Below are 13,110 nucleotides of genomic sequence, written 5' to 3' on the forward strand. Positions count from 1 at the left end.
CATGTGAATGCAAAGTTTATATTTTTTTACGTTGAGGATGTGATAATTGGTGTTTGTGTGTGTGTCTACCTTGCGGGCCTGGTCCATGGTGATGAAGGTGGGTATCATGGACTTCCTCAGTGAGTACTTGTCGTGCCACAGTCTGTCTGTCTTCACTGTGGGATCAGACGCCACAAAGAACTGCAGGGAGAGGAATCCCCATCACCATCACAATCACACCTTAAAAGACAGGACTCAACTATATCCGAACAACACAGGAGATTACTACAACAATGGATACTTATTACAGTAATGGAAAGAAAGTGAATGGTGGTTCCATTTCTCAATCATGATCTTGATCGTCACTGAGCCAGTGGTTCAACTTGAAAACCAAAATGGATGCCGATAAGTAGACATCAGTGTTACAAGGTGACGACTTCTCTCCTAGGGGGTACAACAAGGGGGATTGAAAAGCCTTTTAGTAAACAAAAAGTATATATATAAAGTTTGATTTTAATTTCCGCTCTTCTTGTCATAATGAGTGTTTACAGTGTAACGCCACCTCCCAGCCGCCCCCTGGGCTGACAGAGGTGCCTGTAAGCTTCAGAGCCATACCCTCATTCCCCTCTGCTGGGAAAGAACAGCTCCATAACTACCACTTAGCCCTGCTACGGGGAGGGTCAATACAGGGGGCTTAAAACCAGTGTGACCTTTGAAGCGTTCGCTTCTGAGAATAGCTCGGCAGTCGGTATTGAAAGCCGCTACAACTCTCCTGTGCTCTGTGCTTGCCCAATCAGCACTTAGTCTCAGGTAGACGGAGTCTGAGAGGGCGATTCAGCAGCAGGTGCATTAGGACTAGATTCACGGCCTTCTACTGTCCTGTAGTTGTGGAGACAGGGAAATGGAGAGCAAGGACAGAGATAGGAGGAGAGAGAGAAGAGAGGGCCATCACTCAGTTCCCCATTACCGTCCTCTCATCCATCCTCATTTGGAAGGCCGCCGCACCCCTCCCCCGTCCCCCTTTCCCTCCATCTCAGCTCGGAGATGAACCTGTCTGACGTCTGTCTGAGTCCACTTCAGCCTGAGCTCAGTTACTACCATCCGGACTCTGACCTTGACAAACTAATGGAAGTGTGTGTGTGTGTATTATATTTAAGCAATGAGGAACAATGGGGTGTGGTATATGACCAATATACCATGGCTACGGGCTGTTCTGATGCACAACGCATCGCGGCGTGCCTGGACACAGCCCCTTAGCTGTGCCTTATTGCTATTATAAACTGGTTACCAATGTAATTAGAGCAGTAAAAATACATGTAAAAGCTGTCATCAAGGTCACCCCAGTCCTCAACTGGCAGCTTCATTAAATAGTACCTGCAAAACACCAGTTTCAACATCAACAGTGAAGAGGTGATTCCGTGATGCTGGCAAAAGGGTTTTCTAATGATCAATTAGCCTTTTAAAATTGTAAACTTGGATTAGCGAATAACGTGCCATTGGAACACATGGTTGCTGATAAATGTAGATATTCCATTAAAAATCAGCCGTTTCCAGCTACAATAGTTATTTACAATATTAACAATGTCTACACTGTATTTCAGATCAATTTGATGTTATTGTCATGGACAAAAAATGTGTGTATATATATCTACACAGTTAAAGTCAGAAGTTTACATACACCTTAGCCAAATACATTTAAACTCAGTTTTTCACAATTCCTGACATTTAATCCTAGTAAAAATTCTCTGTCTTTAGGTCAGTTAGGAACACCACTTTATTTTAAGAACGTGAAATGTCAGAATAATAGTAGAAAGAATGATTTATTTCAGATTTGATTTATTTAATCACATTCCCAGTCGGTCAGAAATGTACACCTACTCAATTAGTATTTGGTAGCATTGCCTTTAAATGGTTTAACTTGGGTCAAATGTTTTTGAGTAGCCTTCCACAAGCTTCCCACAATAAGTTGGGTGAATTTTGGCCCATTCCTCCCGACAGAGCTGGTGTAACGGAGTCGGGTTTGTAGGCCTCCTTGCTCGCACACACTTTTTCAGTTCTGAATTGTTCTATATTATTGATCCAATACCTTGACTTTGTTGTCCTTAAGCCATTTTGCCACAACTTTGGAAGTATGCTTGGGGTCATTGTCCATTTGGAAGACCCATTTGCGACCAAGCTTTAACTTCCTGACTGATGTCTTGAGATGTTGCTTCAATATATCCACATAATTTTCCTAACTCATGATGATGATCTATTTTGTGAAGTGCACCAGTCCCTCCTGCAGCAAAGCACCCCACAACATGATGCTGCCACCCCCGTGCTTCACGGTTGAGATGGTGTTCTTCGGCTTGCAAGCCTCCCCCTTTTTCCTCCAAACATAATGATGGTCACTATGGCCAAACAGTTCTATTTTTGTTTCATCAGACCAGAGGATGTTTCTCCAAAAAGTACGATCTTTGTCCCCATGTGCAATGGCAAACCGTAGTCTGGATTTTTTACGACGGTTTTGGAGCAGTGGCTTCTTTCTTGCCGAGCGGTCTTCGCTGTTGTTCTGGGATTGATTTTCACTTTTCACACCAAAGTACATTCATCTCTAGGAGACAGAACGCGTCTCCTTCCTGAGCGGTATAACGGATGCGTGGTCCCATGGTGTTTATACTTGCGTACTATTGTTTGTACAGATGAATGTGGTACATTCAGGCTTTTGGAAATTAATCCCAAGGATGAACCAGACTTGTGGAGATCTACAAAAAATGTTCTGAGGTCTTGACTGATTTCCCCATAATATCAAGCGAAGAGGCACTGAGTTTGAAGGTAGGCCTTGAAATACATCCACAGGTATACCTCCAATTGACTTAAATGAGAAGCTTCTAAAGCCATGACATAATTTTCTGGAATTTCCCAAGCTGTTTATTGTGTATGTAAACTTCTGACCCACTGGAATTGTGATGCAGTGAACTGTAAGTGAAATAATCTGTCTGTAAACAATTGTTGGAAAAATGACTTGTGTCATGCACAAAGTAGATGTCCTAACCAACTTGCCAAAACTATATATATGGTGTGTATTATACATATGGTGTGTGTATTTTATATATATATATATATATATATATATATATGGTGTGTGTAATATGCAGTGGGGCAAAAAAGTATTTAGTCACCCACCAATTGTGCAAGTTCTCCCACTTAAAAAGATGAGAGAGGCCTGTAATTTTTATCATAGGTACACTTCAACTATGACAGACAAATAAATTCATTAAAAATCCAACAATGTGATTTTCTGGATTTGTTTCTCTCATTTTGTCTGCCAAAGTTGAAGTGTACCTATGATGAAAATTACAGGCCTCATCTTTTTAAGTGGGAGAACTTGCACAATTGGTGGCTGACTAAATACTTTTTTGCCCCACTGTGTGTATTATATATACGTTGTGTGTATTATATATATATATATATATATACACTGCTCAAAAAAATAAAGGGAACACTTAAACAACACAATGTAACTCCAAGTCAATCACACTTCTGTGAAATCAAACTGTCCACTTAGGAAGCAACACTGATTGACAATAAATTTCACATGCTGTTGTGCAAATGGAATAGACAACAGGTGGAAATTATAGGCAATTAGCAAGACACCCCCAAAAAAGAAGTGGTTCTGCACGTGGTGACCACAGACCACTTCTCAGTTCCTATGCTTCCTGGCTGATGTTTTGGTCACTTTTGAATGCTGGCAGTGCTTTCACTCTAGTGGTAGCATGAGACGGAGTCTACAACCCACACAAGTGGCTCAGGTAGTGCAGCTCCTCCAGGATGGCACATCAATGCGAGCTGTGGCAAGAAGGTTTGCTGTGTCTGTCAGCGTAGTGTCCAGAGCATGGAGGCGCTACCAGGAGACAGGCCAGTACATCAGGAGACGTGGATGAGGCTGTAGGAGGGCAACAACCCAGCAGCAGGACCGCTACCTCCGCCTTTGTGCAAGGAGGAGCAGGAGGAGCACTGCCAGAGTCCTGCAAAAATGACCTCCAACAGGCCACAAATGTGCATGTGTCTGCTCCTGTTTGGCCCTGTCCGGGGTGTCCTCGGATGGGGCCACAGTGTCTCCTGACCCCTCCTGTCTCAGCCTCCAGTATTTATGCTGCAGTAGTTTATGTGTCGGGGGGCTAGGGTCAGTTTGTTATATCTGGAGTACTTCTCCTGTCCTATTCGGTGTCCTGTGTGAATCTAAGTGTGCGTTCTCTAATTCTCTCCTCTCTTTCTTTCTCTCTCTCAGAGGACCTGAGCCCTAGGACCATGCCCCAGGACTACCTGACATGATGACTCCTTGCTGTCCCCAGTCCAGCTGGCCGTGCTGCTGCTCCAGTTTCAACTGTTCTGCCTTATTATTATTCGACCATGCTGGTCATTTATGAACATTTGAACATCTTGGCCATGTTCTGTTATACTCTCCACCCGGCACAGCCAGAAGAGGACAGGCCACCCCACATAGCCTGGTTCCTCTCTAGGTTTCTTCCTAGGTTTTGGCCTTTCTAGGGAGTTTTTCCTAGCCACCGTGCTTCTACACCTGCATTGCTTGCTGTTTGGGGTTTTAGGCTGGGTTTCTGTACAGCACTTTGAGATATCAGCTGATGTACGAAGGGCTATATAAATACATTTGATTTGATTTGCTCAAACGGTCAGAAACAGACTCCATGAGGGTGGTACGAGGGCCCGACGTCCACAGGTGGGGGTTGTGCTTACAGCCCAACACCGTGCAGGACGTTTTTCATTTGCCAGAGAACACCAACATTTGCAAATTCGCCACTGGCGCCTTGTGCTCATCACAGATGAAAGCAGGTTCACACTGAGCACATGTGACAGACGTGACAGTCTGGAGATGCCGTAGAGAACGTTCTGCTGCCTGCAACATCCTCCAGCATGACCGGTTTGGCGGTGGGTCAGTCGTGGGGTGGCATTTCTTTGGGGGGCCGCACAGCCCTCCATGTGCTCGCCAGATGTAGCCTGACTGCCATTAGGTACCGAGATGAGATCCTCAGACCCCTTGTGAGACCATATGCTGGTGCGGTTGGCCCTGTGTTCCTCCTAATGCAAGACAATGCTAGACCTCATGTGGCTGGAGTGTGTCAGCAGTTCCTGCAAGAGGAAGGCATTGATGCTATGGACTGGCCCGCCTGTTCCCCAGACCTGAATCCAATTGAGCATCTGGAACATCATGTCTCGCTCCACAGACTGTCCAGGAGTTGGCGGATGCTTTAGTCCAGGTCTGGGAGGAGATCCCTCAGGAGACCATCCGCCACCTCATCAGGAGCATGCCCAGGCATTGTAGGGAGGTCATAGAGGCACGTGGAGGCCACACACACTACTGAGCCTCATTTTGACTTGTTTTAATTACATCAACGTTGGATCAGCCTGTAGTGTGGTTTTCCACTTTAATTTTGAGTGTGACTCCAAATCCAGACCTCCATGGGTTGATAAATTTGATTTCCATTGATCATTTTTGTGTGATTTTGTTGTCAGCACATTCAGCTATGTAAAGAAAAAAGTATTTAATAAGAATATTTCATTCATTCAGATCTAGGATGTGTTATTTTAGTGTTCCCTTTATTTTTTTGAGCAGTGTATATATATATGGTGTGTGTATTAAATATATGGTGTGTATATATTAAATATATGGTGTGCGTATTAAATATATGGTGTGTGTATTATATACATATGGCGTGTGTATTATATATATATATATATATGGCGTGTATATTAAATATATGGTGTGTGTATATGATATATATAATATATATGGTGTGTGTATTATATATATATATATATATATGGTGTGTACATTAAATATATGGTGTGTGTGTTATATATATGGTGTGTGTGTTATATATATGGTGTGTGTATTAAATATATGGTGTGTATATGATATATATATATATAATATATATGGTGTGTGTATTATATATATATGGTGTGTACATTAAATATATGGTGTGTGTATTAAATATATGTATGTATGTATGTATATATATATATATATGGTGTGTACATTAAATATATGGTGTGTGTGTTAAATATATGTATGTATGTATGTATATATATATATATGGTGTGTACATTAAATATATGGTGTGTGTGTATTATATATATGGTGTGTACATTAAATATATGGTGTGTGTATTAAATATATGTATGTATGTATGTATATATATATATATATATATATGGTGTGTACATTAAATATATGGTGTGTGTATTAAATATATGTATGTATATATATATATATATATATATATATGGTGTGTACATTAAATATATGGTGTGTGTGTATTATATATATGGTGTGTACATTAAATATATGGTGTGTGTGTGCGCGTCACCTCATGGTAAGTGTCCTCCAGCTCTCCGTCGTAGATCCAGCGGTAGAGGAAGTTGAGGATGGGATGTGACACCAGGCTGAGGATGTGCTGCACCAGAGCTCTCATCTGAGGGTCCCCTGTCTTCCCATAGGCATGGACCGCTGACGCCAGTTCCCCTCCCTTCCTCCCTACACACACACACAACATTTGAACCACACACTTGAATCACACACACTATTTAAATGGATACTTGATGGTACCAATCAGCAGGTGCCACAGACATACAACACACACAACTCTACCTTGGCAGAAGTCAACGAGGGCAGCCAGGGTTTTGAGGCGGACTTTAGGGTCGTAGGTCCAGACTAGGAGACGTCTGAGGGTCAGACTGCTCTCCACTCCCAGGTTCACTCCCTGGTCATCCTCCACCTGCAACTGTCAAACACACCTTTACATGTCCTGTAGCCTACATGGGTTTTCCTCTTGAAGGGCTAAGAACAAAGTTCATTCACTTGAATAAGGCAGTACAGTGTTTTGAGAGGTAGAGAAAGGTGTGTGTCTTACCTGTGAGTGCAGCACTGCCAGAAGTCTGTAGTACTCCTTCAGTTCCTGATGCAGGGAGGCACAGAAGCTCTGTCCCACCAGGCCGAAGGCTCGGTCCAGACTGCGCGAGTCAGTGTACTTCCTGATCTTGTTGTGGAGCCAGCCCAGCTCAGCCAATCGGTTACTGGTGTCCCTCAGAGACTTACAGAGAACCACCTAGGGACACACTGGAGAAGTTACAACAGGAGAATGCACACGCAGGCATAAAATACAGGGAATACTGTGAATATCTGTCAAAGTAACCCATTTAATCTGTGAAGGGGTTGCCAGGTTGGTAGTTAATTATCCCCGTGTGTACCATCTGTCCTGTATGGCTCCCCACAAACAGGAGACACTCACAATCGGAAAACGGGCCTCTCCTGCTGCCAGGTTACCATTCAGTCACTCACACACAAGTACGCCACAACCCCCCATGACTACAGCAACACCAAAGGAACAGCAGCTCCGCTCTTCAGCCCAGAATCATGAATAGGTACACATCAGCTGTATTATTAGAGCCCTTTGCCAGTTGGAGGACCATTAGAATTCAAGGTTCATTCCTTTCACACCCGTTTGTTCAGAACTAATTTCACTTTTTTTAAATGGTAGTCAGCGTGGCCCTTGTTTCACAGATTGAAGACATTCGCCAAGAAGCCTGGAGCCCAAGCGGTCTGCAGTCTCTCTCTGCTGACGGAGTCGTCTTATGAGGACGAGGTGTTGATACTCACCGTCTCTACATGATTGTCTCTAATAATGTTCCATTTCTGTATTCTGTTCTAATTATTCCGGAAACCGTGTTAGATTGAATAGAGCTTAAAGCGCAAATGATGACTTCAAAAAGACCTCAGGAAACACCCTTGACGGCTAGATTTGGCTCCAGTGTTCTTGTCCGATACAGTGATCCTAGGCCAGCGCATTGACAGCAGGCTATATATATATATATATATATATATATATATTTTTTTTTAAACACTGAGAAGATGTATAGCTGAAACAGGTCGACTGTAATTTGTAGGAATATTAGAAGGGAGGAAAGTTGTAATGAATCCTTGATGGATGATAGAGGGACACCATCGATGTGGCTCCTAACCAAAGAGCCAACTATTGATCTGTCAAGCTTTTTACCCCTTTTAGAAACAGATAATCAGCCTTGATGTCAGCAGCACTACAGCTGAATCTGAAAAACGCTGTCGGTCTACAACAGCCTTGATGTCAGCAGCACTACAGCTGAATCTGAAAAACGCTGTCGGTCGGCCGGTTCTACAACAGCCATGATGTCAGGGAGTCAGCTAGCGATGAAACAGGGTAATCTGTCAATAACTGGTCTAGCTAGTATGGATGGAAGTACGGCGCTCTTCTACATGAAACATTTTAGTCATTTAGCAAGACGCTCTTATCCAGAGAGACTTACAGGAGCAATTAGGGTTAAGTGCCTTGCTCAAGGGCACAGACAGATTTTTCACCTAGTCAGCTTGGGGATTCAAACCAGAAACTTTCGGTTTCTGGCCCAACGCTCTTAACCGCTAGCCTACCTACCATGGTGCGTGTAAACACAACACGTTGACTAACTAACATATACGCAGTGTACAAAACATTAGGAATACCTGCTCTCTCCATCACTTGTTAAATCCACTTCAATAAGTGTAGATGAAGGGGAGGAGACAGGTTAAAGAAGGATTTTTAAGCCTTGAGACATGGATTGTGTGTGTGTGCCATTCAGAGGGTGAATGCGCCAGACAAAATAATTAAGTGCCTTTGAATGGGGGGGTGTATGGTAGTAGGTGTCAGGCGCACCGGTTTGAGTGTGTCAAGAACTGCAACGCTGCTGGGTTTTTCACACGCAACAGTTTCCCGTGTGTATCAAGAAGGGTCCATCAACCAAAGGACATCCAGCCAACAAGACAACTGTGGGAAGTATTGGAGTCAACATGGGCCAGCATCCCTGTGGAACGCTTTTGACACTTTGTAGTCCATGTCCTGACAAATTGAGGCTGTTATGAGGGCAAAAGGGGGTGCAACTCAATATTAGAAAGGTGTTCCCTAATGTTTTGTACACTCGGTGAAAGGTCAAATAGCTTATGAAGTTGGTTATCAGTTTTTGCATTCGTCAGGGAAATATTTCAGGAACAAGGGGCACAAACTGAAATACCAAAGACACCTTGGACATTGTTCACGTATGACCGAATGTTCACTTCACCTTGGAGTCGATCTTGTAGCAGTTGTCTGTGTTGCTCATCTTAATGAACTTGCCGTCGATCCCCTGGAAGACATACAGGATGTCTCTGACCAGTGCAGCCTCACCAACCTCCGCTGGAGAGGAGAAGAAGAACGAGGGATTCAGAAAAACAACAAAATTAGGACAACATTAACGAAAGCCATAAAAGTTACAGTACCAGTCAAAAGTTTGGACACATCATTCAATTGTTTTTTGTTTTTTTTGTGTAATATTTTCTACATTGTAGAATAACAGTGAAGACGTCAAAAGCATGAATTAACACACATGGAATCATGTAGTAAGCAAAAAAGTGTTAAACAAATCAAAATATATTTTATATTTGTTTAACACTTTTTTGGTTACTACATGATTCCATATGTGTTATTCATAGTTTTGATGTCTTCACTATTATTCTACAATGTAGAAAATAGTACAAATAAAGAAAAACCCTGGAATGAGTAGGTGCTGTAGCTCTCTATATATCTATTTAAGTCAGCCCCCAACCCTGTCAGAGGAGCACCAAGACAAATTAAATACCAGGAGAGCAACTAAACATTCATGAAATGAGGCGATTATGTGAGGTGGTTCTTACTGCAGAACAGGAACATTTCATTGTAGACTTGGTACATTTCCCTCCGACATAATCTCTTTCTGTTTAATATTGAGTATTCAGTTTGCAGAGCCACTGTGCAGAGAGCAATGTGTCTTTTACCATTACAGGCCCCCTGCCCAACTTCTGCCTACGTTACAAAATGTCCTCCAACCGTGAAGCCTGTCCCAACTACACCATGTAGTTCCATACACAAAACGTAGGCTTATACATCCCAACAATGTCAGTCCCCACCCCCAACTCACCAGTGAGGTCCCCGTCATGGCGTGGCCTGGGGGCCCGGGTGGACAGGGGTGGGGGGCCGAGCGGGGCCCGTGAGGTAGGTGCTAGGGCGGAGGTGTTGGGGAGGGCCCACGCCAGCCGAGAGCCCAGCTGCTGCCCTGCTGTCTGGGGTGGGTGTCTGGAGAGATCAAACATAGAAATGTTTAATGGACCATTTTGTATGTTTACATCTGTGTAACTATAGACATTTTTTCTCCCCCTCGACATGCATAAAAACTTCCCCTATACATGTTGGTTCTCCTAATGCAAACTGTCTTGTAGGACCATTACCATTAATAGCCTGTTAATGAGGGCGTAGCGATGCCTCAGCTCCAAATGACTTTTATAGTGTTGATGATGATCCACTCAACCACCCACTAATCAGATACTTACCCTGGCACTAGACGAGTATAGCCAGACTAATTATACACAAGTGCTTGTGGGGTTGTGGAGAAGGACATGCATAATTGATGCTCACAATGGAATGGAAATACCCTGCTACAACAAATGGCTACAAAGAAAAATATATTTTTTTAACATGGCCTACTAATTTAAGACCCCTTCATATTCTGAAGGTTCATTGGTTACTCAGATGCGGTGCTGATCTACAACAAAAGCACACACTCCCTGCAAGTCCACAGGAACAACACTGAAGAAAGTCTAGAGTCATGTACGACTGACTATGGAGTCCTGGGTGCTGACCGGACAAACAGGGTTCCATCGATTGGCCTTACCCGGCCAGCAGGGGCTGAGGGGTGGGTGTGGGCCCGTTGAGGGAGTACACCCCCAGGCTGCTGATGCCACTGGTGCCCATGCTGGTGGAGATCTGGACGCCCCCAGGCCCCGAGCGCTCGGGGTAGCTGAGGGGCAGGCTCCCAGGTCGGGTGCAGTAGAACGGGGTGGAGTGGGCGTCCCGGGGGAGGGCCTGGGCAAACAGCGCCCCATAGCTGCCAACCTGGGAATGACATGCTATCATTAAATCAATGATGTATCAATTAAATAATTAAATGTGGAATAACATGGAACATTTAATAGAATAGCTATTTCTGCTATTAATGGAGTTCTACAGAACTGACATGGCCACGATGGAATTACTGTTTGTGATGATGCAGTCTAGAGGATTATAATGCTTCCATTTTCTGTATCTACAGTACCCGTCAAAAGTTTGGACACACAAAGGTTTATATTTATTTCTACTATTTCCAACAATGTCGAAAAATAGTGAAGACATCGAAACTATGAAAAAAAACATATGGAATCATGTAGTAACCAAAAGAAGTCTTGGTTACTAAATGTATTTTATATTTGAGATTCTTCAAAGTAGCCACCCTTTGCCTTGACAGCTTTGCACTCTCTTGGAATCTCTCAACCAGCTTCATGAGGTAGTCACCTGGAATGCATTTCAATCAACAGCTGTGCATTGTTAAAAGTTCATTTGTGGAATTTCTTAATGCATTTGAGCCAATCAGTTGTGTTGTGGCAAGGTAGGGGGGTATATAGAAAATAGCCCAATTTGGTAAAAGACCAAGTCTATATTATGGCAAGAACAGCTCAAATAAGCAAAGAGAAAGGACAGTCCATCATTACTTTAAGACATGAGGTCAGTCAATACGGAAAATTTCAAGAACTTTGAAAGTTTCTTCAAGTGCAGTCGCAAAAACCATCAAGCGCTATGATGAAACTGGCTCTCATGAGGACCGCCAGAGGAAAGGAAGACCCTGAGTTACCTCTGCTGCAGAGGATAAGCTCATTAGAGTTACCAGCCTCAGAAATTGCAGCCCAAATATATGCTTCACAGAGTTCAGTAACAGACACATCTCAACATCAACTGTTCAGAGGAGACTGTGTGAATCAGGCCTTCGTGGTCGAATTGCTGTAAATAAACCACTACTAAAGGACACCAATAATAAGAAGAGACTTGGTTGGACCCAGAAACACGAGCAATGGACATTAGACCAGTAGAAATCTGTCCTTTGGTCTGATGAGTCCAAATTGGAGATTTTGGGTTACAACCGCCGTTTCTATGTGAGAGTAAGTGAACGGATGATCTCCGAATGTGTGGTTCCCACCGTGAAGCATGGAGGTGGTGGTGTGATGGTGCTTTGCTGGTGACACTGTCAGTGATTTATTTAGAATTCAAGGCACACTTAACCAGCATGGCTACTACAGCATTCTGCAGCGATACGCCATCATATCTGGTTTGCACTTAGTGGGACTATCATTTGTTTTCCAACAGGACAATGACCCAACACATCTCCACGCTGTGTAAGGGCTATTTGACCAAGAAGGAGAGTGATGGAGTGCTGCATCAGATGACCTGGCCTCCACAATCACTCGATCTCTACCCAATTGAGATGGTTTCAGATGAGTTGGACCGCAGAGTGAAGGAAAAGCAGCCAACAAGTGCTCAGCATATGTGGGAACTCCTTCAAGACTGTTGGAAAAGCATTCCAGGTAAAGCTGGTTGAGAGAATGCCAAGAGTACAAAGCGGTCATCAAAGCAAATGGTGGCTACTTTGCAGAATCTAAAATCAAAAAAATATTTTAACTTGTTTAACACTTTTTTGGATACTACATGATTCCATATGCGTTAATAAGTAGGTGTGTCCAAACTTTTGACTGTACTGTGTATATATAGCTATGGTTAGTGTGTGTGTACAGACCCAATTGGTTTATTCAGTCCCAGCAGTAATGGCTCTCTTCTGTTTGCCTGCTCTCTGTGGTGTGGCACACTGGGTCCCTTGCCCTCCTCCTGCAGAGTGTGTGTGTGTGTGTGTGTGTGTGTGTGTGTGTGTGTGTGTAGAGCACTGTGGTGTAATGACAAGTATACCCACCCTGGACGGTTTCCTGGGGTCCTCACAGAGACTGAGCAGCAGGTATAAGACGGACCACCTATGTTTCAGCACCCCCTGTTAATGGAAAGCAAAACACACAGATTCTCAATTGGTTCTCTTTTCAAAGCCAATGGAAGTATGCATATGCACCAGGGTATTTGGAACAGAAGACTGACCTGAGTCTGCAGCTTTCTGTGGAGCTCAGAGAACAGGGCAGCGTCACCCTCTCTCCTCTGCTTCAGCACTGGAGAACCAAAGGACAAGACAAACAGAATCAGA

General features: G+C 43.5%; 1 protein-coding gene across 1 annotated transcript in view; it reads right to left on the reverse strand.

The window, feature by feature from the left end:
- LOC115120506 (gamma-tubulin complex component 3 homolog) overlaps positions 1-13,110 on the reverse strand; it is a 28,678-nt gene that overhangs the window by 13,870 nt on the left and 1,698 nt on the right. The window contains exons 3-11 of the mRNA XM_029649454.2: positions 13,008-13,075; positions 12,832-12,906; positions 10,732-10,952; positions 9,982-10,136; positions 9,109-9,221; positions 6,894-7,088; positions 6,632-6,764; positions 6,351-6,517; positions 70-180 (exon numbers count right to left, since the gene is read on the reverse strand). Of these exons, the coding sequence (XP_029505314.2) occupies positions 70-180; positions 6,351-6,517; positions 6,632-6,764; positions 6,894-7,088; positions 9,109-9,221; positions 9,982-10,136; positions 10,732-10,952; positions 12,832-12,906; positions 13,008-13,075 (1,238 nt within the window). The remainder of the gene's footprint in view (positions 1-69; positions 181-6,350; positions 6,518-6,631; positions 6,765-6,893; positions 7,089-9,108; positions 9,222-9,981; positions 10,137-10,731; positions 10,953-12,831; positions 12,907-13,007; positions 13,076-13,110) is intronic.

Source organism: Oncorhynchus nerka, linkage group LG2 (genome assembly GCF_034236695.1).
Source record: "Oncorhynchus nerka isolate Pitt River linkage group LG2, Oner_Uvic_2.0, whole genome shotgun sequence".
Classification (NCBI taxonomy): domain Eukaryota; kingdom Metazoa; phylum Chordata; class Actinopteri; order Salmoniformes; family Salmonidae; genus Oncorhynchus; species Oncorhynchus nerka.